We start from the raw sequence: 25,000 nt of genomic DNA on the forward strand, positions 1-25,000 counted from the left end.
ATCCACTAGGGACAAGACCTTATGGATAAGAAGCCTCATGTTTATCTAGTGTTTTTGGATCTAAGTTTTTGGTCCTTCTCTCATATCCCCTTTTCCCCTCCTGATTGCTATACTTTCCTGAAGCTATCAACACTGAGAAGAAAGAAGACCACCTCTACTCTTAAAAAGCCTTGAGTGGCTGCTTAGGCTAGAACCTATCTAGATTTCAGCAGGGCAAACTCTTTTCTCCTTGACATGCCTCTCCTTGGGTTCATTTTTTCTTAGCTTTTCCTATCATCACAGATATAAGACTCCATAGAACATAATTATAGAACAAGACTAGGGAAAAAGGGCTAAAAAAAACTTGCTTTTTCCCTACGTCGGGAGTTTTCAAATTGTCAAAATGTGCTATGAGAGTAGGAATGGGAAAATACAACGGGAGGCTTCTACGCAGTTTCAACAGCTTTATTTTAATATTTTATATTTTATATATTGGGTTTCAATACACGATTTCATTAGGTGAAAATAGAGAGGATTCTGTTGCTTTAAAAAAAATAAAGGCTCACAGGGCGCCTGGCTGGCTCAGTTGGTAGAGTGTGTGACTCTTGACCTCAGAATCATGACTCAAGGCCCACACTGGGTATAGAGCTTACATTAAAAAAATAAAATAATAAAATCAATAAAAATAAAAAAGGCTCAAAGCCAGTGGTCTATCTACAGCTTAGGTTTCAAATGAGAAAAAGGACCTTTTCATTTTCACATGTGGTCTAATACAGCACAGTAGGGCTAGGTGCTCCAGACAGAAGTACTGGGCCACTGACTCAGTAACAGATTCTTTCCAGATTATCCTCTGCATGCTTTCTTAGAAACATGTGACAAAAATGGCTGCTAGCTGAAGATTTCAATTTCCACAGGACACCTCTCCTACCTTCCTCTCCCTGGGAGACATTCCTTTTAACCTACTTCATTTCCCCACCCCAAAAGAATTCAAATCACACATTTATGTAGCTGAAAGGAAATAAAATCTGTATAAATTGAATCTGGGACAAATGGCTTTTTAAAAATCAGTTTTTAATATGGAAAATATAAACTAACCTGCTGTTGCACACTATACAAGGCCTGCTGAGGTTGTGAATATTGCTGGAAAAAAATTTTTTTTCAAAGAAAAATATGGATGTTAGTTTTATTCATTCTCAAAAAGTGATATACATATATACAAATACATAAACAAAATTATACTAAATAGAAATTTTCTTGAACAGCTAAACTTGATGAAAAATAAGCAAAAGATATAAGGACTATCCGTTTTAAGAATTTTGACCATGCAAATGCACTGCTCCATGTATCTTAGCATATATAGTAATTTTAATCACCTGAAAAATAAGCATAATAAAACCCCACAATTATTAAGTCTTTAAAAAATGAAAGTACCTACTGTGGCTACACAGAATTAATAGTTTTCTATGTCACATATTAAAAGCCAACAAAGGGGGTGCCTGGGTGGCTCAGTTGGTTGAGCGTCTAACTTTGGCTCAGGTCATGATCTCACAGTCTGTGAGTTCAAGCCCCGCGTCAGGCTCTGTGCTAACAGCTCAGAGCCTGAAGCCTGCTTCGGATTCTGTGTCTCCCTCTCTCTCTGCCCCTCCCTTGCTCATGCTCTGTCTCTCTCTGTCTCAAAAATAAATAAAAACACTTAAAAAATAAATAAATAAAAGCCAACCAAGGAGTGCCTGGGTGGCTGAGCTCGTTGAGCATCCAATTCTTGGTTTTGGCTTAGATTGTGATTTTACAACAGCCCCAAGTTGGGCTCTGTGCTGACAGCGTGGAGCCTTCTTGGGATTCTCTTTCTCTCTCCTCCTCTCTAACCACCCCCCCCCCACTACTCACGCTGTCAAAATAAATAAATAAACTTAAAAAAAATAAAGAGATTCACCTGTTGCAATGCAGCTGCTGCAGCTGCAGCTTGTTGCTGCAGCGCCGCAGTCTGAGTTAACTGATAGTTTGCTGGGGTTTGTGTCGTAAGGCCCGCTGCTGCTAATGCAGTTTGCTGTGTGTAAATGGTAGGAGATGCTCCAAGGAGTGATGGCTGTTGAACACCCAACGCAGCTAAAATGAGATTAAAAAGGAAAGAAAAGAAAAACATTATTTGGATCCTTCCTAGGAATCTTCCATAAGTATAGTTATGAATAATGTTGTAATTGCTTAGTAATAACCTAAAGCAGAATTTGAGTAAAGCTTGTTAAACTGAACTGATTCAAGTACCGTCCCAGATCCCAGTGGCTTTGTACTTAATGTTGATGTCATGATTGAAAACATAATTCTATAAAGTCAAACTGCACAATGAACACAACCAACCTTACCTAGATCAAAAGTCTAAAGTACTCTTAAGAAGTATTTTCAGGAAAAAATGCAGAAAATAAGTTGTCTTATTTTACTAATCTAGAATTTACTGTTTTATCTTCAAGAAGATGAAATCATATATTATAGGCAGTGTTGCTGCAAGTTATCCACCTATAACTTTCTACTGGACAAAATTTTCATGTATTTCTACTTTGCATTAAAGATTTATAAAACTAGGGGCACCAGGCTGGCTCAGTTGGTAGATGGGATTCTTTGTCTCGGGGTTGTAACCTCGGAGTCCCACGCTGGGTGCACATTACTTAAAAATAACATCTTAAAGGGGCATACCTGGGTGGCTCAGTCGGTTAAGTGTCTGACTTCATTCTGGCTAGGGTCGGGATCGAAGGGTCATGGGATTAGGCCACATGTCAGGCTCCATACTGAGCCCAGAGCCTGCTTGGGGTTCCTTCCCTCCCTCCCTCCCTCTCTCTCTCTCCCTCCCCCTATTCTGCCCTTCTCCCCAACTCCTGTGCTCTCTTTCAAAACAAAACAAAAAAGATTTAGAAAATACTAAATAACGAGGAAATAATAAACCAGGAAATACACCAAAGCAACACTTTAAAATTGTTGCACTACTTTATGGGACAATGCGACAAAATTAACCACAGCAACTTAAAATTACCACCTGATTAAACCAAATTGGGGAAAGAACTCAGAAGGACAGATTTAGGTATGTAATTATTTAATGTATGCTTAGAGCTAAGATTTTACTTGAAGCTTTCATGCAATTCCACTGAATGCAAAAAAGCAATCAATTAAACACTGCAATCTAAAAAATAAAATAAAAATTGCATCTAGCACTATCCTTCCCAAAATTGGATCTCCTTGTACAAAGACTAGTTCCCCAGGACATTAAAGTCTGAAAGCAAAGAAAAAAGGGTCCAAGGTTTAAAAAGCTGAAGAAACGGGCACCTGACCGTCTAAGCTGGTAAAGCATGCGACTCTTGATCTCGGGGGTCATGAATTCAAGCCCTACAATGGACACAGAGCTTACATTAAGAGAAAAAAAAAAAAGTTGGGGCACCTGGGTGGCTCAGGTGATTGAGCAGCTCTTTTTTTTTTTTTTTTTTTAATGTTTTTATTTTTGAGACAGAGACAGAGCATGAGCAGGGGAGGGGCAGAAAGAGAGGGAGACACAGAATCTGAAGCAGGCTCCAGGCTCTGAGCTGTCAGCACAGAGCCTAACATGGGGCTTGAACTCACAGACCGCGAGATCATGACCTGAGCTGAAGTCAGATGCTCAACCGACTGAGCCACCCAGGCGCCCCAAGCAGCTGTTAATATATGCTCAGGTCATGATTTCAAGGTCCTGGGATGGAGCCCTGCATCAGGCTATGCACTGACAGCAAGGAGCCTGCTTGGGATTCTGTCTCCCTCTCTCTGCTCCAAACACACTCACATGCACCACCTGCCTTTCAAAATAAATAAATAAATAAATAAACTCTAGGGGCATCTGGGTTGCTCAGTGGGTTGAGCATCCAACCCCTTGTTTCAGCTCAGGGCAGGGTCTCACAGTTCAAGGGACTGAGCCCCATGTCAGTCTCTGCAATGACAGAGCAGAGCCTCCTTGGGATTTTCTCTCTCTCCCTCTCTCTGCCCTTCCTCGCTTGAGTGTGCCTGTGCACACACACTCTCTCTCAAAATAAATAAACTTTAAGTAAACTTTAAAAAAAGTATATGAAACAACTTTTTAAAAAGTATAGGAAACAATGAATTAAGCACATAATTTTACTCAGAACCTTTAATGTGCCAACTAAGCATTAGGAACCTCAAAAGATTGCCATAAAAGTAGTATTTACTCACGGAACACACTCTTTTACAAAGCATCTTGCTTGTATCTGAAAATACATATCTGTAAAATATCTGGGAAAAATGCTGCCCTATAACTATTAAGTTAACACCCTTATACAAAGAATAGTATTTTCCTGTACAGGAAGAGAACAGAGAACATTAATGAACTAAACAAAGCACCTAATCTACAATATCCCAGAAAATCTTTACAAGTGTGAGGTCCATTATCAGTCATTTAAAAGTTCAAATTAATTTTACTTAAAACAAACCAACGACAAAGCAAAGCAAAAAACAAAAATCTCAGAAATTATATCTGTCATTCTTATAAATTACAAATGACTCCCTGCAAAACATACAGATTGTTAAAAATTTAAAAAGAGGGGGGAGGAGAACCTAAGGGTGGAAAAAAGTTCTAAATGTCCTAAATCCTTACCACATTAATCTTCTTTCGTTTTTAAGTCGTTTTGTCGTTCTGTTTTTAAGTGAGATATCACAGATGGGCAGAAAGGAGAAACCAGGCCTAACTACATGAATTTAAATAGAAGTTTAAATAAAAGTAAGGGCAACTAGGTGGCTCAGTCAGTTAAGCATCAGACTTCAGCTCAGGTCATGATCTCAGTTTGTGAGTTCAAGCCCCTCTGTCAGCTCAGAGCCTGAAGCCTGCCTCAGATTTTGTGTCTCCCTCTCTCTCTCTGCTCCTCCCCTGCTTGTGCTCTTTCTCTCTCAAAAATAAATAAATAGGAGCACCTGGGTGGCTCAGTCATTCGAGCGTCTGTCTTCGGTTCAGGTCATCATCTCATGGTTCGTGGATTTGAGTCCCACATTAAACGCTCTGCTGACAGCTCAGAGCCCACTTCAGATCCTCTGTACCCCTTTCTCTCTGCCCCTCCCCGACTAGAGCACACTCTTACTCTCTCAAAAATAAACATTAAAAATAAATAAGTAAATAAACATTAAAAAAAGAAATTTAAGTAAAAGTGGAGAATCTCTTAATGCTAGCCCAAGTTCAAAATGAAGTTAACTGCATTGAGAAAAAAAGGTACTGAAATCTAGGACGGAAGTTCTAATCAGTGGATCCTGTTAACCTTTTATTTTTTTTTTTGATCCTGTTAACCTTTTAAAATTGTATGCAAGGGGCGCCTGGGTGGCTCAGTCGGTTAAGCGGCCGACTTCGGCTCAGGTCATGATCTCACAGTCTGTGAGTTCGAGCCCCGTGTCGGGCTCTGTGCTAACAGCTCAGAGCCTGAAGCCTGTTTCAGATTCTGTGTCTCCCTCTCTCTGACCCTCCCCCATTCATGCTCTGTCTCTCTCTGTCTCAAAAATATATAAACGTTAAAAATTTAAAAAAAAAAAAAAAATTGTATGCAAAATTGCAAACAAGAAAGTCCAAAGCTTTCCTCCATTTTAAAGAGAATTACAGACCCAAAAAAGGTTAAGAACTGCTGTTCTAGAATAACAGAAGCCAGATACTCATTGAACACAAGATAAGGACCATAGCGAAAATTATTTGTGTTTTAAATTCTAAGATTGGCGTGTTACACATTTGACAAAAGTGGCAGCAAGGATTCAATTATCATACTCATCTCCTTCACCTACCTGTTGTGTGACCTCAGATCTGCTCTGTTTCATTCTGTTAGTACCAATTTCCAGAACCCTGGATGTTGCCACAGCAGAATGGCGCAAAGCCAGGATCTCAGAAAGTCTGGTTTCTTTTCTTAAAGCTTTTCTAGGTGTTCTGAATCCTGGCAGCATACACAGCAGCCTGCCATAAGTAGGTAGGACGACAGACACATCTCTTTTTCACTGTTACCAATCAGTGTGATAAATCAGAAACTACAAAAAAATTAAGGTGACTCCTGAATAATGTGGGGGTTAAAGGTGCTTGACCTCCTCAAACAGTGAAAAGTCCACATAAAACTTTTGATTCCCCCCAAACTACTTCCAATAGACTAGTGGTTTGGGATAAAATATTCCTAAAGAAATTCCAATTAGCTAATTTGTTGATGACATTATTTTTCTAGGACCTCAATACAGTGTCAGGTCTATGTAAGCCATTCACATATAGGGAACCAGTCGGTTAAACATACTGATGTCTTGATAGTTGAAAAGAAAACAGAGATGCCTCGCTGGCTTAGTTGGTAGAGTGAGCAACTGCAACTCAATCTCAGGGTCATGAGTTCAAGCCCCACATTGGGGGCTTACTTTAAAAAACACGGTGGAGTGGTGCCTGGGTGGCTTTGTCAGTTAAGCATCCAACTCTTGATTTCAGCTCAGGCCACGATCTCATGGTTTCTTAGATGGAGCCCAACATCAGGTTCCATGCTGGTTGGGATTCTCTCTCACTCTCTCTGCCCCTCCCCCACCTGATCTCTCAAAATAAAGAAACTTTTTTAAAAATGTGTTAAAAAAAAAATTCCATACACATATATTAGCAGTTAGTGATTGGACCAACACTTAGTCATAAAAGTTTGTCCCTCCTATGTTTTCTAATTATAATTTCTCCCTGAATTTTGCATTGTAGGATTACTGTTTAAAGATTTTTGGAAGAAAACAAAGTAGCATAAAGTGATACACTAAAATGAGGAGAAAGAAAACTATGTGGCATAGAAAAAGTATAAAGCTCAGTTTTATTAAAAATTATTTCAGGGGGTGCCTGGTTAGCTAAGTTGGAAGAGCATACAACTCTTGATCTTGGGGTCGATTTCAACCCCCACATTGGGTGTACAGAGGTCACTTAAATAAATCAATAACCTTAAAAAAATTAATTCAGGATTGATGTAACCCACCAGAATCCAGGACACGTGTTAATGGTATTTATAAACCACTAAAAGCTTAGGTCCTGTATCGTATTTTTTCCTTTAAAACTTTTTAAGGGGTGGCAGAAGACTTCTTAAGAAATCTTACCTGGCTCAGTTAGTTAAGCATCTGACTCTAAATTTTGGCTCAGATCATGATCTCACTGTTTGTGGCACGGAGCCCCACGTTGGGCTCTGTGCCGGCAGCGTGAAGCCTGCTTGTGATTCTCTCACCTTCTCTCTGCCACTCCCCCACTCACATGTGCTCTCTCTCTCTCGCTCTCTCTCAAAATAAACTTTAAAAAATAAAAAACTACTAATAGCCTACCGCTGACTGAAAACCTTACCAGTAACATGAATGGTTAGGATATTTTGTATATAATTATATGCTGTATTCTTACAATAAAGCTAGAGAAAAAAAAAATCATAAGGAAAATACATTTACAATACTGTACTTATCAAAACTGCATAGAAGTGGACTCACACAGTTCACACCCCTGTTGTTCAAGGGTCAATACCTGTTGGTAATGAAGGGTTCAACTGCTAGGAGAAATTTATGGGAAGGAAATTTATATTCTATTGGTTGTATCACACCACTAGCTAGTTAATTCAAATTTTGTGAAATCACTGTGCATGTGGTTGTGGCCTTTATGTATCTGTGATATAGCTCTTTTTTTTCCTAATGTTTATTTTTGAGGGACAGAGCATGAGTGGGGGAGGGGCAGAGAGCGAGGGAGACAGAATTTGAAGCAGGCTCCAGGCTGAGCTGCCACCACACAGCCCGAAATGGGGCTCGAACTCACAAACCGCGAGATCATGACCTGAGCCAACGCTGGACACTTATACTGACTCAGCCATCCTGGTGCCCCAATACAGTTCTTGTTAAAATCATTCGAGACTTTATTCTGAATAAAATATATTTCATTATTAATGCTCCCCTTTTTTGTGGTTATCTGAGAAACTATCCTTGAATATTTTTAATTTTTTAATGTTTTTATTTATTTTTGAGAGAGAGAGAGAGAGAGAGAGCGAGCACTCACGAGCAGGAAAGGGGCAGAGAGAGGGGGAGACACACAACCCAAAACAGGCTCCAGGCTCTGAGATGTCAGCATGGAGCCCAGCACAAGGCTTGAACTCAAGAACTGTGAGATCATGACCTGAGCCAAAGTCAGATGCTTAACAAACTGAGTACCCAGGAGCCCCATATCCTTGAATATTTGTAGACAGAATTTTTTCCAATCATCCACAATGGGACAGTCTGTTCATTTATCTATTATCTGATTCAATATGATTGCTGAAGGTCTTATAACCCTTCTGAAACAGATAAGCTTTTCACAGTGTTATCAGTACTTTCATTGACAAACCTATGAAATGAGCCCTAAACCACATAAATAAGTAAATTTAAGGACTAAGCTTTCTTAAACCTTTAAGAACTGTAAATTTTATCATTTCCTAAAACATAAAATCAGTTTCATATGACTGAAAAACACTTGTTATGACATACTAATAATTAGTTATCACTGTTGTATTTTAAAATCCTTATTGTGCTCTATCTTTACTAAGAAGAGTCATCCTGAGATAATAAAATTCACAACCTCAAGCTGGTATCAGATACTTCCTTTTTTCACCTTATGCAAAATTTAAAGCATTGGTCAAGCAATGATTCATCCTTTGAAATTTCCACCTACCAACTATGTTCAAAAAGCAATCTATTTAGAGAGAAAAACAGCATGAATATATGGGGGATTTTCTTCATAACTTGTGGATTTATAAAGTACTTACACACCCAGTTTTAAATCAAGTGAACAAATCTTTTAAATGTCATCTTTCGATACCCTTTTTTTTTTTTTTTTTTTAAATTTTTTTTTCAACGTTTTTTATTTATTTTTGGGACAGAGAGAGACAGAGCATGAACGGGGGAGGGGCAGAGAGAGAGGGAGACACAGAATCCGAAACAGGCTCCAGGCTCCGAGCCATCAGCCCAGAGCCCGACGCGGGGCTCGAACTCACGGACCGCGAGATCGTGACCTGGCTGAAGTCGGACGCTTAACCGACTGCGCCACCCAGGCGCCCTCGATACCCTTTTAAGATCAGATTTCACACAACTACAAAACCTCTGATGCTCCTATGTGCAGATAACTATTTTAAAATTGGATACCTCATTGATCAATGCATTCCTGTGGCTTTCAAGGTTCTACTCTAAGCCCATGATGTACCCACTGATTAGAAATATTCACTACCTTTTAAGAATAATAGATTAGGGCATTAAGAATAAGAAATTAAGGGGGGGGGGAGAATAAGAAATTAAAGAAGTCAAATGCACAAATTTCCCTTTATAAAATAAATGAATTTGTGGGTAACATTAAAAAAAATAAGAAGGCACAACATAGTATTTTAAATACATTCTAAGTATTGTATGCTTCTATAACTGCATTGTTTGATACATTAGCCACCAGCCATACGTGGCAATTTTAATTTAAATTCGTGAAAATTTGGTGTGTCTGGGTGGCTCGGTTGTTTAAGCAACAGACTCTCAATTTCGGCTCAGGTCATGATTTCGCAGTTCACGAGATGGAGCCTCACATCACACTCTGCGCTGTCAGCCCAGAGCCTGCTTGGGACTCACTCACTCTCTCTCTCTCTCTGCCTCTCATCAGCTTGTGTACACGCTCTATCAGTCAATTAGTGAAAATTAAATAGAATTAGAAATTCAGTTCCTCAGTCACAATAACATTGTTTTTTTTTAATGTTTATTTTTGGGAGTATGGGCAGGAAGGGGCAGAGAGAGAGAGAGAGAGAGAGAGAGAGAGAGAGAGAGAGAGAGAGAGGGAGGGAATCCCAAGCAGGCTCCCCACTGTCAGCACAGAGCCTGATGCGGGGCTCACAAACTGTGAGATCATGACCTGAGTCGAAATCAAGAGCCTGATACTTAACTGACTGAGCAACCCAGGTGCTCCTCATAGTAACCACATTTAAAGTACTCAACAGCCCCATGTGGCCAGTGGCTACCAAATCAGGCAATGAAGATAAATATCCATCATAAAAGAAAGTTCTTCTCAGTGATCAGTGCTATTCCCTAAGAAAAAGGCAAAGCCTTAACTAATTATCTGTTTTACGGTTTTCTTATAATCTCTATAAAGATTAATACCCTTGAAGACAACTGCTTTTCCATTCTTTTGACGTGCCAAGGAATTGATAAGTTGTGATCCTGGCTATAATCTCCTCCAGCTATTATTCAAATAACTGTTCGTCAACAATGATTTCCCTTTCAGGCAGTTGAAGACACTATTCATAACGTCCTATGATTTCTTCTATCCTTAATTGCCTCTGATATTTACCTGATTTTCAGCCCTGTTTCTTTCAAGGAGTCTTGTATGATCCAAAGTTAATATTCAAGCTTTCAAGATTACTTCCAGGGGCGCCTGGGTGGCTCAGCTGGTTAAGCATCTGACTCTTGATCTTAGCTCAGGTCATGATCTCATGGTTCGTGAGATCAAGCACCACCTGCCCCTGCCACCTCAAGCTCTCTCAAACAACAAAAACTTTTTTTCACTGTTACTTTCAATACATTTTCAGCTATAATAGACTAAAATTATTTCCCAGATCATAAAACACATAGTGGAAGAGAAGTCACAACTGCATAAACAGAAGTGGCATGCTCAAGTTAGGACAGAGAGATGGGGCACTCACTGGTTTATAATCTGATATGTTAATGCAGCTCTCACTGAGTAAGAGCACAGGTAAGGCATATTCAGAGTGGGGTGGGGGGGAGGGGTTGAGCCTTAATAGATTTTATGTGCATTTTTCTTTACTTTTAGGATAAGGTTTTAGAGACTACCTGCTATTACACAGTACTAGTAGTGCTTAAAGAGGGTTAAGCCAGGGGTGCCTGGGTGGCTCAGTCAGTTAAGTGTTTGACTTTAGCTCAGGTCATGATCTCGGGGTTTGAGGGTTCGAGCCCCACATCGGGCTCTATGCGGACATCCCAGAGCCTGGAGCCTGCTTCAGATTCTGTGTTTCCCTCTCTCACTGAACCCTCCCCTGCTTTCACTCTCTCTCAAAAACAATAAACAAATAAATTTTTTAAAGCAGGGTTAAGCCAACACCAGTAGCAATTCTTTCCTACCAAATCAGTTATAAACATCCAAGTCTGTCTAGGGATGACTAAGATAAGTGAAGTATACATACTATATCAACTATTACTCATTTGAAAAGGACCTTGAATGTTGGAATTTAATAATTTGAGCTGCTGATTCAAGAGATTAGGGTTTTAAAAGATGACTACTGGGCAAGAATAAAGAGGTAGAAAAAATGGGATCGTATTTAAAACTATATTGATATTAGCTTCAGTCACCTGTGTAAAAGCACATTATCACTATATTTTTAACTCCTAAACCAGTTCATGTTCCTCTATGGACAAAATGTAGTCATTTTACAAAGAGGTGTAAGAAATAGGTGACAAACTGGTTAGAATATGCGAAATCATTCCCTTCAAAATTATGATTATAAACATATACAAATGTAAGTATTTTCAATCAAATCTAAAAACTACCCCTAGTCAATAATAAGGGCTAAAGATTCAATCAGTGGGGCACATGACTGGCTCAGTAGTGGAGCGTGCAACTCTCAATCCTGAGGTGGTGAGTTCAAGCCCCACATTGGGTATAGAGAGTACTTAAAAAGTAAAAATAAATAATAAATAAATCTCTCATAAACATTCAATCAGTGGTTGGCCAGCAATCTCTATCAATGTCTCTTTATACACAGAAAACTGTTAAAACTCTGAAACATAAAAGTTCTGCAACCAAATTAAGAATGTCACTGAATACATACCATAGCACTTCAGTTAGAAAATGGAAAAAAAAAAGGGAAAATATTAAGAACAATTATTCCAGGGGGCCTGGATGGCTCCCTCAGTTCAGCATCCAACTCTTGGTTTCACTTCAGGTCATGATCTCAAGGTTTGTGAGTTCAAGCCCTGTACTGGGGCTCCAGGCTGACAGTGTGGAGCCTGCTTGGGACTCTCTCCCTCTCTCTCTCTCTCTCTGCCCCTCCCCCATTTGTGCACCCATGCTCCTCTCTCAAAGTAAATACTCTTTAAACAGACACACACACACGCGTGCGTGTGCACACACACAATTATTTCAGTGTGGAAGAAATGAGATTTGGACTGGAAAGACAGAACATCTTGAACACCATCCCAAGAAGTTTGAAATAAATTCTAAAAGTACTTGAGGATACTTTTGCAGATAAGAGAAAAATGGAAAATATAATGAACCACAATTCTGATGTGCTAACATGGACTCTCTTGTGATGTTCTATAAGACCTAAACAAATTTCTTCACCTTTCTGGGCCTCAAATTCCTTATCTGTTAGAGAAAGGAGTTGAGACAGAATCTAGCTCAGGTTTTATCCAGGTTTGAAAAATTCTGTGATTTAGACAGAAATTATGCTTTAGGAATATGACATCTGACATACACATTGGAGCAGAGAGAAATAACAAGTAGCCTATCCAGTAAATAAAAGAAGAAAGCAAATAAAAACAATTAGAACTAAATAAAGAATAATAAAGAACAATGCCACCAAGTGACAGATGGGAAAAAGAACTTTTTCACTGGAGGCGCCTGGGTGGCTCAGTCAGTTAAGCATCCAACTTTGGCCCAGGTCACGATCTTGTGGTTTGTGGGTTCGAGACCCATGCCGGGCTCTGTGCTGACAGCTCAGAGCCTGAAGCCTGCTTCAGATTCTGTGTTTCCCCCTCTCTCTGCCCCTCCCATGCTCATGCTCTGTATTTCTCTCTCAATAATAAATAAACGTTAAAAAATATTTTTAAAAAGAACTTTTTGACTTAAAGATCTATGGTAAGCATCCTGGATTGGGTTTGAGAAAAGTATGGAAAGTCCTGAAAGTTAGGTGAGAGACTGGTATATGAACTGTAAGCAAGAGAAAGCTGCTTGGTGGCAGTTATTCAAACGTGAAGTGCCCAGGGCCTAAATGTAAAATAAGAGTATACCTGAGGCATTTTCAAAGGGGAAAAAAGTCATGATTTGATATTTGATTGAATATGGGGGGTAAAGAAAAAGAAAATCAAAGATGACAGATGATGACACCTAGGAATTAGTAACATTTTAAGTGAATATGCAAGGTTTTTTTTTTAATGTTTATTTATTTTTGACAGAGAGAGAGAGACAGAGCATGAGTGGGGGAGGAGCAGAGAGAGAGGGAGACACAGAATCTGAAGCAGGCTCCAGGCTCTGAGCTGTCAGCACAGAGCCCGATGTGGGGCTTGAACTCACAGACTGCGAGATCATGACCTGAGCTGAAGTCGGATGTTTACCTGACCGAGCCACCCAGGCGCCCCTGAATATGCTCAGTATTAAAACTAATCAGGAGTGCCTGGGTGGCTCAGTTGGTTAAGCGCCCGACTTCAGCTCAGATCATGATCTCACGGTTTCTGAGTTCGAGCCCCTAATCAGGCTGTGTGCTGACAGCGCAAAGCCTGGAGCTCGCTTTTGGATTCTGTGTCTCCTTCCCTCTCTGCCCCTCCCCCACTTGTGCTCTGTCTCTCAAAAATAAATAAATGTAAAAAAAAAAAATTAAAAAAAAAAAAACTGATCAGAAACAATTCAAATACTCATCTTCACTTTTACAACAGATTTCAACAATACAACACAATTATGCATGCTTTAACTTAAGTTTTACTTAAGTCATCTGCATGAATGCATGAAATTTTCCTATCAGTGTTAGCTGAGAATTTTCAAAGTTAGTAAAAATGCTAAAAATATCCTAGAAAATGGAATAGCATAGTCTTTAACTGAACAAAACTATGTTAAGTTATATAACAGAAGAGTAGCAATTTTTTAAAGCTATTTATTTGGAGAGAGAGAGGGGGAGAGGATGCATGCCAAATGCAAGGGAGGCAGAGAGAGGGAGACAATCCCAAACAGGGCTGGAACCCAGGAACAGTGAGATCATGACCTGAGCCGAATAAAGAGCTGAAAGATTAACCAACTGAGGCACCCAGGTGCCCCAAGTGTACTAATTTTCATATTGCTCTCAAAATAAAATGAGTCAGGGGGCGCCTGGGTGGCTCAGTCAGTTAAGTGCCCAACTTCAGCTCAGGTCATGATCTAGCAGTTTGTGGGTTCGAGCCCCACATCAGGCTCTGTGCTGACACCTCAGAGCCTGGAGCCTGCTTCGGATTCTGTGTCTCCCTCTCTCTCTGCCCCTCCACCATTTGTGCTCTCTCAAAAATAAATAAATGTGAAAAAAAGACAGAAAATGAGTCAGAAATATAAGCACAAAAATAAAATATTTAATTCAAGTTGAATTATTCAGTTAACCTTTTTCTGTTCCATGATCATCTAATTTATGACAGTGGCCTCTGATACCACTATGCGTATTTTGTTTTTTCAATAGAGTAAAAAGTGACACCTACACTATTGCCTTAAGTCCTTATATGTCCTTTGTTAAAATTTTTTTCTCAAATTATATTTGAAGCTGCCAGGAGAAAACTTAAAGCACTGTAATTAGGTTAGAATGTTCTCCATTGAGGGGCACCGGGCTGGCTCATTAGTGGAGCATCTAATTCATTTTTTTTTTTAAATGTTTATTTACTTTTGAGACAGAGACAGAGCGCAAGCAATGGAGGGGCACAGAGAGGGGGAGACACAGAATCTGAAACAGGCTCCAGGCTCTGAGCTGTCAGCACAAAGCCCGACACGGTGCTCGAACCCACAAGCCGTGAGATCATGACCTGAGCCAAAGTCAGACGCTCAACCAACTGAGCCACCCAGGCGCCCCTGGAGCATCTGATTCTTGATCTCAGGGTTGTGAGAGTTCAAACCCCATGTTAAGTGTGGAGATTACTTAAAAATAAAATCTTTTTTTTAAGTAGGCTTCATGCCCAGTGCAGACCCAACGTGGGGCTGAGATCAAGAGTCAGAAGCTTAACCAACTGAGTCATCCAGGCATCCCAAAAAATTCATCTTAAAAAAAAAAAATAAATGTTCTCCATTGAGATGAGATGTAAGTAAGACATTCCAATTGCCTGAGGATTGAAAATGTAACTTTTACAAAAGTTGAATGGTTCTAAAAATCAGATCCAATAAGATGAGATACTGATTAATCGCAAATAAGACTTTTAAGATGAAGGCAAGAAAATAGCAAGCTATAAGGAAGCAGCCTGATATACAGCACCTGGAAATTATACATTTCAATAAAAACAGTATCGCTAAAGTGTTCCATTTAGAGCCTACTCCAGGATTTTTACGCGAAAGCTAAGAGTAGATACATGCTAACAAAACACTTGCCTACTTACTGAAATCATGATATGTCAATAAAATTTGATTTTGAAAATCTCTGATTAACAACAGGTCTAAGATAACCCATAATTTCCTACAGCACAAATATAAGCTCCATTTACACAAATCCCTTTATGTTTGGACTCTGTTGCTAAATATCGAAAAGGAGACCTATATTTACGATTGACTTTTTGTTTGACATTTTTTATAAGCCTTTGCTGTCTCCTTGGCTCAGCCTGAAAACAAAAACAAAAAGAGTACAACCTATATTTAAGTAATTACAATACAAATGTTAAGAGCTATAGAAAGTAACTTTTACCATAACAGCTATTTTGTTGGAACAATACAGATACAAATTTAAAACAAATTATATGCAGAAAAAGCTGGGTAAAACATGTTTAGTTTACCAGCATACAAGTACCTAGTACTTGTTTCCGGACACACAGTAATTGCTAAGAATTCCTGTTTCATCAAAACGAACACCAAAGTCCCCATTATTATTTAACATAACAAAATACCTGGATCTGAATTAAATATAATCTATAACTACTATTTCATAATATCTTCAGTTACCTGTAGAACTGATCATTTAACCTCCTAAACAAAGAGTAACTAAAATAAAAACTCTAAAGTATCTATTTCTTTAAGGAAAAAAGTCACCTACCTAACAAGATAATCATGTCCATTGAATTTTAGAACACCCAAGTCAGAAGATTATAGTGTCTCTATAAGTGACCTCAAATTACTAAAATATTTCAAGTACATAAAACATGGCAAAGAACCATTATTAGAGAGGTCATAAATAAAAATATACTCAAATTAACAGAATAAGCTGCAACTTTTCTGAGTACTCAAAGAAAGTAAAATTCATTCCATAGAATCCTTGGGAATTTATTTAAGATTCAAACAAGAAGTCAAGAAATGGTGTAAAAAAAAAAAAAATCTTCCTACAAGCAAAGAAGCTCAATGAAACATTTACAATGACATTTTTTCTGTTGACCATATTTAGAAAATGTAAACATTCATTGGCTCCTTTTATATCTATTTATCTTTCTCCTTTGCTTGGTAAATTCTTCAGAGTTGGGTTTTGTACTTTAAATTCAAACAACTGAAAAGCAGTCGTATATAATTTCTCATAAAATATAAAATTTTAATACATTTATTTTTAAATATAACTTGTGAATATTGACACCTTAACATGCCAAATAAGATAACCTCTAATCAGTCAAGTAGCTAACCTAATTAAAACGAAGTTAATAATTTAATGTTTGAAAAACTATATAAAACTGTCCAAACTGCAATGTAAGACATGTTTTGCTAGTTGGTCCGTGAATTTTAAAAGCTTCACAAATAAAAGATACATCATTTGGAAACATTTTACAGTATTACATATAGCCTAATTCACATAGTTATAACACGTCCTCCCCCCAACCCCCAAGTTTACAGTACTTGTGTTCAGTAGCCTGACCTGGCTGAGATACCGCAGTGGCTGTAAACTGAGTAGCCCATGGCGGATTCTTCTGTCCTCCAAACTGAGCCATGATGAAAGGAGGAAAAAGCCTTCGCTTGTTTGTCTTCTACAGCAGCGATCTATTAAGAAAGAACCCACATTTCAAACTTGAAACTATAAACATCATGAAAATATTATTTTAAAGAAATGTTTGTCAAGGACACCTTCGTAGATCATAGTATAAATAGCAAGGTGTATACCAACGTCCGATATGCAGCAAAAACATTTTACATCAAGTATCTCACCAAAAATACCCAAATTCAACATAGGACATTAGGGGTAGACTAGTAAGAAAGGCACTTCTTTCTGTGACTACAAACTCACATTTCAACGAAGACCATGTGCTATTATCAACCCAAGTCTTAACAAAAAGAACTACACAGCTGCGGGTTCAAACAAAATAAAGCCTGCGTGTTTCTTTTGGCAATGAGTTGGACATTGAAAGTGGTAAAACCAATAACGGAAATTGGGACGAGACACTGAATAAAGGTCTTTAAGACTATCATCTAAATAACGAACATCTCCTTACTTTCTCGGGATGGAAAGGGCCGAGGGGCTCCTTTTCTTTCCCCTCCCTCGAGGGGGAAAGACAGTTGAAATAACGGATCCCTCCCCCCAAAGAACCATCGCTAAGACCCCTCCCCCCCAAAATCAGGCCAGAAAAGGCGAAGATCTCAGCCCGCGCACCCCCTCCTTCCCCCCGCGACTCGGAGGGGCCAGAGCACTGCCATCCATCTTCCTCCAGCCCCAGCTCCTTGCGGGACGCTGACCAGAGAAGGCAGAATCCTACGTCTCACGAGACTGGGCGAAGCGCCAACACTGGGTATTGAAAGTCCTGGTCCCCTTAACCACCGTGCCGGGCAGAGAGCCTCTATCCCCCAAAACCCGCGCCGCCGCCAGCCGCCCGACGCCCTGGGCCGGAGACCGGGAGGCTAAAGCTCAACGGCTTCGCAGCGAGGGATGGCGCTCGGCAGTCCCTCTCGACCCGCCAGACCGAGGCTGAGGGGCGCCGGGGGCACCTGAAGAACCCCGGGGGAGAGAAGGCGGGGGGAAACGGAGCGGTGGGGGAGGGGCCTGCCGCGCGGGGCCTGCTTCGACCCGCACAAAAGGGACCGTGTCCCTCCCGCCCCAGTCCCACGAGAACCCCACCGTCGCTGGCCTACGGACGCCGTGATCCCCAAACGGTCGATCCCAGCCCTTCTGCGAATCCGAAAGGACGATAGGAACCCCGGTTCCGCCGCCCGCTGCTCCAACCGCGAGGACCAAACCTTCACCTGAATCGGGTCCCGGCTAACACCGAGGCCATTTCAAACCCGTCAGCCTTGGGCGCATGCGCCAACTTCCCCCTCTTCCTCCACGCCTCTCCCCTCCTCCTCCTCTCTCAGAGAACGGTGCTGACGGGTTTGCGTTCTGCGTGCGCGCTCCCCAGCTCGCCTTCAATACGCTCACCGCTTTGGCTACGCAGCTAGAGCGAGAGCGCGCCTGAGAAGAGTTACCTGGGATTCCCATAACAATGAGCCAGCGGAGTCTCAGCGCCAGCTCTGTAGAAAAGACTTTTGTTAGGCTGGGCAGGAAAGAATCGGCCGTCACGTGATCCGATCGGCTTGCCGCCATTTTGTGCTCTTCGCCTTTTTTGGTTTTTTTTTTCTCATTCAAGTACTTGGAAGAATGAATATGTCCTGTGCCAGCTTCCTTTTTTTTTTTAATTGAGATAAAATTCACTTACCATATAACTCTTTTAAATATTTTGCACAATTCGGTGGCCTTTATTTTTTATTTTTCTAGTGGCCTTTGTATAGTCATAAGGTTCTGTAACCATCAAGTCAGCCCTTAAACTCATACCCATTAAGGAATCACTCCAATCCTTGCTCCCACCATCGTTTCACAACCGCTGATCTGCTTTGTCTCCATGGATTTGCCTGTCCTAGATCCTTAATATTAATAGGAGTATATAATACATGTCCTTTTCTTATTGACTTCTTCAACTTTATGGTTGTTTCTAATGTGAAACGTTGGGGTTTGGGAGCAAAAGGTCAAGAAAATTCTTGAGACATCTTTGATGCCGAAAGGGTGGTTTTATTAAAGCACGCGACAAGACCGTGGGGGGAAAGGGCTGTATTGGGTTGTGAGGAGTGGCTGTTTACATATGCTTTCAAGTTGGGAGGTTGGTAGGGATAGTAGAAGTCTCTAAGGAATTTGGAAGCAAGGTTTCCAGGACTTTGAGGGGCTAGATGTTGTTAGGATAAGGTTATTTACTACTAGCTAGTGAAATAGTCATGAGACCCTTCAGATGTCTATCAGTGGGCCATATGCTTGGAGGATGATTGTTCACCTATATCTTGGGGGATAGAGATAAAGGAAGTTTCCAAGGGGATTTTTACAGGATCCTGGAGGTTGGCTAAAGTTAAACTGAGGTTGCCTTTTGCCTCTAGCAAAGTATTAACATTTAGGCAGCTAAGCTCCTTAAGGAAGGTCGCTCTGTAATGGGCTGTAAGTTACAAAGTTTAATTTTTTTTTCATATTGCTTTTGCCTTTGTTCTCCACAGCAATTTCCAAGGTTCCATGTAGCAAGTATCAGTACGTCATTACATTTTATGGCTAAAACTATTCTTTTAAATGGACATTGCCATATTTTGTTGTTGTTTTTCTTCCCTCCCTCCTTCTTTCAGATATTGCCACATTTTGTTTATTTGTCAGTTGGTCGTTTAGGTTGTCTTCATTCCCTTTTAGCTATTATAATAATTCTGCTGTGAATACTCAAGTTTTTGTTTGAACTCTTGTTTTCAATTTATTTGGGTATATGTTTAGGAGAATTCTACATCACATGGCAATTCCATACTTAAATTTTGAGAAATTGTCAAACTGTTTTCACAGTGTCTACACTAATTTACATTACTACAACCTCCTCAACCCTTACTTTCTTTTTAAAAAGTTGTTACAGGGGGCGCCTGGGTGGCTCACTCGGTTGAGCGTCCGACTTTGGCTCAGGTCATGATCTTGTGGTCTGTGAGTTTGAGCCCTGCATTGGGCTCTGTGCTCAGCCTGGAGCCTGCTTTGGATTCTGTGTCTCCCTCTCTCTCTCTGCCCCTCCCCTGCTCATGCTCTGTCTCTCTCTCTCTCTGTCAAAAATAAATAAACATTAAAGAAAATTTTTTTAATAAAAAGTTGTTACAGCTGTGATGCCTGGGTGGCTCAATTAAGCATCTGACTTCAGCTCAGGCCATGATCTCATGGCTCCTGAGTTCAGGTTCCGCATCAGGCTTTGTGCTGACGGTTCAGAGCCTGGAGCCTGCTTAAAATTCTGTGTCTCTGTCTGTGTCTGCCCCTTCCCTGCTCATGCTCTGTCTCTGTCTCTCTCTCAGAAGTAAATAAATGTTAAAAAAAATTTTTTTTCAATATGTATGTATACTAAAAATAAATAAGTAAATAAATAAATAAAAGTTGTTCATTACAGCTATCCCTGTGTATGAAATGGATTTAATGGGTATCCCTAATGACTAACAATGTTATCTTATTGGCCATTTGTTTTTTTGTTTTTTTTTGACAGAGTGAGCGTGTGAGCGGCAGAGAGAGAGACTGAGGATCCCAAGCAGGCTGCTCTGCACTGACAGGCTGATAGCAGGAAGCCTAATGTGGGACTTGAACTCATGAACCATGAGATCATGACCTGAGCTGAAGTTAGACATTCAGCTGACTGAGCCACCCAGGCACCCCTCTTATTGGCCATTTGTATATCTTGCTTTCAGAAATGTCTGTTTGTATCCTTTGGTTCCCCTTACACTCCCTTGGTAATTTTTTCTTTGCAGTATAAAATATGCAACATAAAATTTATCATTTTAATCATTTTGAGAAATGTACAATTCAGGGGCATTAAGTACATTTACAGTGTTATGCAACCATTACCTTTGCTCAATTTTAAATGTGGTTGTTAGCCTTTTTGACTGAGTGCTAAGAGTTCTAGTTCTGTGTACAACTTGAAGTCAAACTTACCTATTTTTTTCTTTTGTTACTTCTGTTGGGGAGGAAGATTTTTATGCTACACTTCAAGATTATTCTGGCTGATCAAAGAATTAAATTGAGATGAGACAAATTAACAGAAGAAAAGTCAAATTTAATTACATACATGTGGAACATCCACATAAATATGAGAGATTCCAAAGACAGTCAAGCAAAATGAGGTGTATATGTCATCCTGGACTAAGGAGAAGGAGGTAGTGGTCTGAGGCTTGAAAGGGAAGGAAGGTAATTCATAGGAAGAATATAAAAAGTAAATTTTGATAAATGTTTGCTGGGCCATCCAGAAACAATGGGACACAGAGATCAAAAAGGCCTTGCCAGGGGCGCCTGGGTGGTTCAGTCGGTTAAGCGGCTGACTTCAACTCAGGTCATGATCTCGAGGTCCGTGAGTTCAAGCCCCCCGTCAGGCTCTGTGATAACTGCTCAGAGCCTGGAGCCTGTTTCAGATTCTGTGTCTCCCTCTCTCTGACCCTCCCCTGTTCATGCTCTGTCTCTCTCTGTCTCAAAAATAAATAAACATTAAAAAAAAAATTTTTTTTTTTTAAAAAAGGCGTTGCCGGAAAAAAAAAAAAAAAAAAAAAAGGCCTTGCCAGGTTCCTCCCTGTGTAACATACCTAGTTCATATTGTACTGTAGTTACCTACAGGGTGTCCAGTTGGCTTAGTTGGTGATTCCTGCAATGCTTGAAATTGGGGTCATAAGTTTGAGCTCCACGTTGGGCATACAGATTACTAAAAAAAAATTAAAAATTAAAATAACAATAATAATAAAAGGGGCCTGGCTGACTCAGTCGGTAGATTATGGGACTCTTGATTTTGGGGTTGTGAGTTTGAGCCACACATTGGGTGTAGAGATTGCTTAAAAATAAAATATTTAGGGGGTGCCTGAGTGGCTCAGCTGGTTGAGTGTCTGACTCTTGATTTCATCACAGGTCATGATCTCATGGTTCATGGGCTCAAGCTCTGCTTCCCTCTCTGTGCTGACAGTGTGGAGCCGGCTTGGGATTCTCTTTCTCTCTCTCTTCTCTCTCCTTCTCTCAAAATAGATGAATAAACTTAATAAATAAGATATTTAATTTTTTTTAACTTTATTTTTGAGAGACAGAAACAGAGCATGAGCAGGGGAGGGGCAGAGAGTGAGGGAGACACAGACTCCAAAGCAGGCGCCAGGCCCTGAGCTATCAGCGAAGAGCCTGCCGTGGGACTTGAACTCACAAACCTCGAGACTGTGACCTGAGCCGAAGTCAGACTCTTAACCAACCCAGGTGCCCCAAAATAAAATATTTAAAAATAAAATAATAGGGGTGCTTGGGTGGCTCAATTGGTTAAGTGTCTGACTCTTGATTTCAGTTCAGGTCCTGATCTCACGGTTTGTGGGATAGATCCCCATGTCAGGCTCTGTGCTGTTAGCATGGAGCTGGCTTGGGATTCACTCTATTCCTCTCTCTCTGCCCCTCCCCCATGCTTGCTCCCACTCTCTCTCTCTCTCTCTCAAAATAAATAAATAAACCTTAAAAAAATAAAATAGGGATTGATTTCAGCTCAGGTCATGATCTCATGGTTCCTGAGTTCAAGCCCTGCCCACAGAATCTGCTTGGGATTCTATCTCTCCCTCTCTCCCTCTCTCTCTGCCCCTCTTCCACTTGCCCTCGTACAACCATGCTCTCTCTTTTGAAATAAATAAATTAAAACTTTAAAAGAAAATCAATTGACTATACATGAATAGGTTTATTTCTGGAAATTAAATTCTATTTTATTGATCTATATGTCTGTCCTTATGTCAATACTGTACACTCTCTCCCTCTTTTTTTTTTTTAAGTTTATTTATTTTGAGAGAGAGAGCACATGCAAGTAGGGGAGGGGTAGAGAGAGAAAGAGAGAGAGAATCCCAAACAAGCTCTACATGGTCAGTGAAGAGCCTGATTCGGGACTTAAACTCACGAACCACGAGGTCAAGACCTAAGACAAAACTAAGAGTAAGACACTTAACTGAGCCACTCAGGTGCCCCAGTACCATACTCTTTAAATTCCTGTGGCTTTGTAGGAAGTTTTGAGAATTGTGAGTCTTGTGACTTTGTTCTTTTTCAAGATTGGTTTGGCTTTTCAAGGTCTCTTGCAATTCCATATGAATTTTAGGATCCGATTGACCAGTTCAGCAAAAATGGTGGTTGGAATTTCTATAATTTAATTAATTAATTAATTTATTTATTTATTATTAAAAAATTTTTTTTTCATTTTTGAGAGAGAGAGAGAGAGCAGGAGAGGGGCAGAGAGAGAGGGAGGCACAAGATCTGAAGTGGCCTCTGTGCTAACAGCTGACAGCAAAGAGCCTGATGCGGGGCTCAAACCCAGAAACCATGAGATCGTGACCTAAGCAGAAATCGGATGCTTAACCAACAGAGCAACCTGGGTGCCTCTATCTATCTATCATCTATCTATCTATTATTTATTTATTTAAGTAATCTCTACACCCAGTGTGGGACTTGAACTCGCAACCCTGAGATCAAGATTTGCATTCCCTTCCAACTGAACCAGCCAGGTGCCCCAGTGGTTGGAACTTTGATAGGGATTTCACTGAATTTATAGACCAATTTGGGGAGTATTGCCATCTTAACAATATTAGGTATCCGTTCCACAAATATGGGATGTTTTTCCATTTATTTAGTTTCTTCTTTAATGTCTTTCATCATGTCTTAAAGGTTTCAAAGTTCAATTTTTGCTACTTCTGGTTACATTTATTCTCCAATTATTTTATTCTTTTTGATGCCATTGTAAATGGAACAGTTTTCTCAATTTCATTTTTGGATTGTTTATTACAAGTGCACAGGCATACAATTGATTTTACTGGGACACCTGGGTTGCTCAGTTGGTTTATCATCCAATTTCAGCTCAGGTCATGACCTCATGGTTCATGAGTTCCAGTCCCAGATTGGGCTCTCTGCTGTCAGTGCAGAGCCTGCTTTGGATCCTTGTCCCCCTGTCTCTCTGCCCCTCCTCATTCTCTCTTTCAAAAATAAATAAAATGTTAAAAATAAATAAATAAATGTTTTAAAAATTTAAAAATTTATTTTGGCATGTTGATTTTGTATTATACAGCTTTGAAAAAAATTTTAATGTTTTATTTATTTTTGAGGGGCGCCTGGGTGGCTTGGTCAGTTAAGCGTCCGACTTTGGCTCAGGTCATGATCTCACGGTCTTTGAGTTCGAGCCCCGCGTCGGGTCAGAGCTCTGTGCTGACCGCTCAGAGCCTTGAGCCTGTTTCAGATTCTGTGTCTCCCTCTCTCTCTGCCCCTCCCTGTTCATGCTCTGTCTCTCTCTGTCTCAAAAATAAATAAACGTTAAAAAAAATGTATTTATTTTTGAGAGAAAGAGTGAGTGGGGGAGGAGCAGAGAAGATCTGAAGCAGGCTCTGCTGACAGCAGAGAGTCCCTGGTGTGTGGGCTTGAACTCACCAACTGTGAGACATGACCTAAGCAGAAGTCGGATGCTTAACCCACTGAATCACCCAGGCACCCCTGTATTTTACAACTTTGTCAGTTTACTTGCTATAATAGTTGTGTTTTTATATATGTATTCATTAGGATCAAATATAAGATCATGCCATCTGTGAATTGAGATAGTTTAACTTGTTCCTTTCCAATTTGAATGCTTTTTATTCCTTTCTTTTTTCCCCCCTTGGCTTAATTGCCCTGGCTAGGACTTCCAGTACAATGTTGAATAGAGGTGGTGAGATCAGACATCTTTGTCTTGTTAATGATTGTAGGGGCAAAGCTTCAGTCTTTCTCTATTAAGTATGATTTTAGCTTTGGGTTTTTCACAGATGCCCTTTATTAGATTAAGAAGTTTCTATTCTATTCCTAGTTTATTGACAGTTTTCCTCATGAAAGGATTTGGATGTTGTTAAATGGTTTTCTTCCATCAATTGAAATGATCATGTGGATTTTTACTGCTTTGCATTAATACAGTGTGTTAGATTGACTGGTTTTTGTATGTTGATCCATCCTTGAATTCCTGAGGTAAATCCCTTTTGGTTATGGTATATAATCCTCTTCAGATGCTGCTGGGTTTGGTTTGCTAGTATTTTGTCTAGAATTTTTGCATATATACTGGTCTGTTGTGTTTGTATTAATTTTTTTTTTTTTTTTAGGTAATCTCTATGCCCAATATGGGGCTGGAACTTATGACCCTGAGATCAAAAGTCATATCC

The 25,000-nt window shown here is 40.0% G+C and overlaps 1 protein-coding gene across 3 annotated transcripts in view; it reads right to left on the reverse strand.

Annotated features, from left to right (window-relative positions):
* The window catches only part of CCAR1 (cell division cycle and apoptosis regulator 1), a 64,440-nt gene extending 46,289 nt beyond the window's left edge, over positions 1–18,151 (reverse strand). Inside the window, exons 1-4 of one of the 3 annotated variants that reach the window (XM_078434319.1) lie at positions 18,053–18,151; positions 16,737–16,858; positions 1,913–2,085; positions 1,075–1,119 (exon numbers count right to left, since the gene is read on the reverse strand). In XM_078434319.1, the coding sequence (XP_078290445.1) occupies positions 1,075–1,119; positions 1,913–2,085; positions 16,737–16,809 (291 nt within the window). In that variant the 5' untranslated portion in view covers positions 16,810–16,858; positions 18,053–18,151. Of the gene's footprint in view, positions 1–1,074; positions 1,120–1,912; positions 2,086–16,736; positions 16,859–17,927 lie in introns of all 3 variants that reach the window. The other 2 variants (XM_078434318.1, XM_078434320.2) reach the window with 2 other exon arrangements.
* Positions 18,152–25,000: the final 6,849 nt, after the last annotated feature.

This window comes from Panthera onca, chromosome D2 (assembly GCF_046562875.1).
Source record: "Panthera onca isolate mPanOnc1 chromosome D2, mPanOnc1 haplotype 2, whole genome shotgun sequence".
Lineage (NCBI taxonomy): Eukaryota > Metazoa > Chordata > Mammalia > Carnivora > Felidae > Panthera > Panthera onca.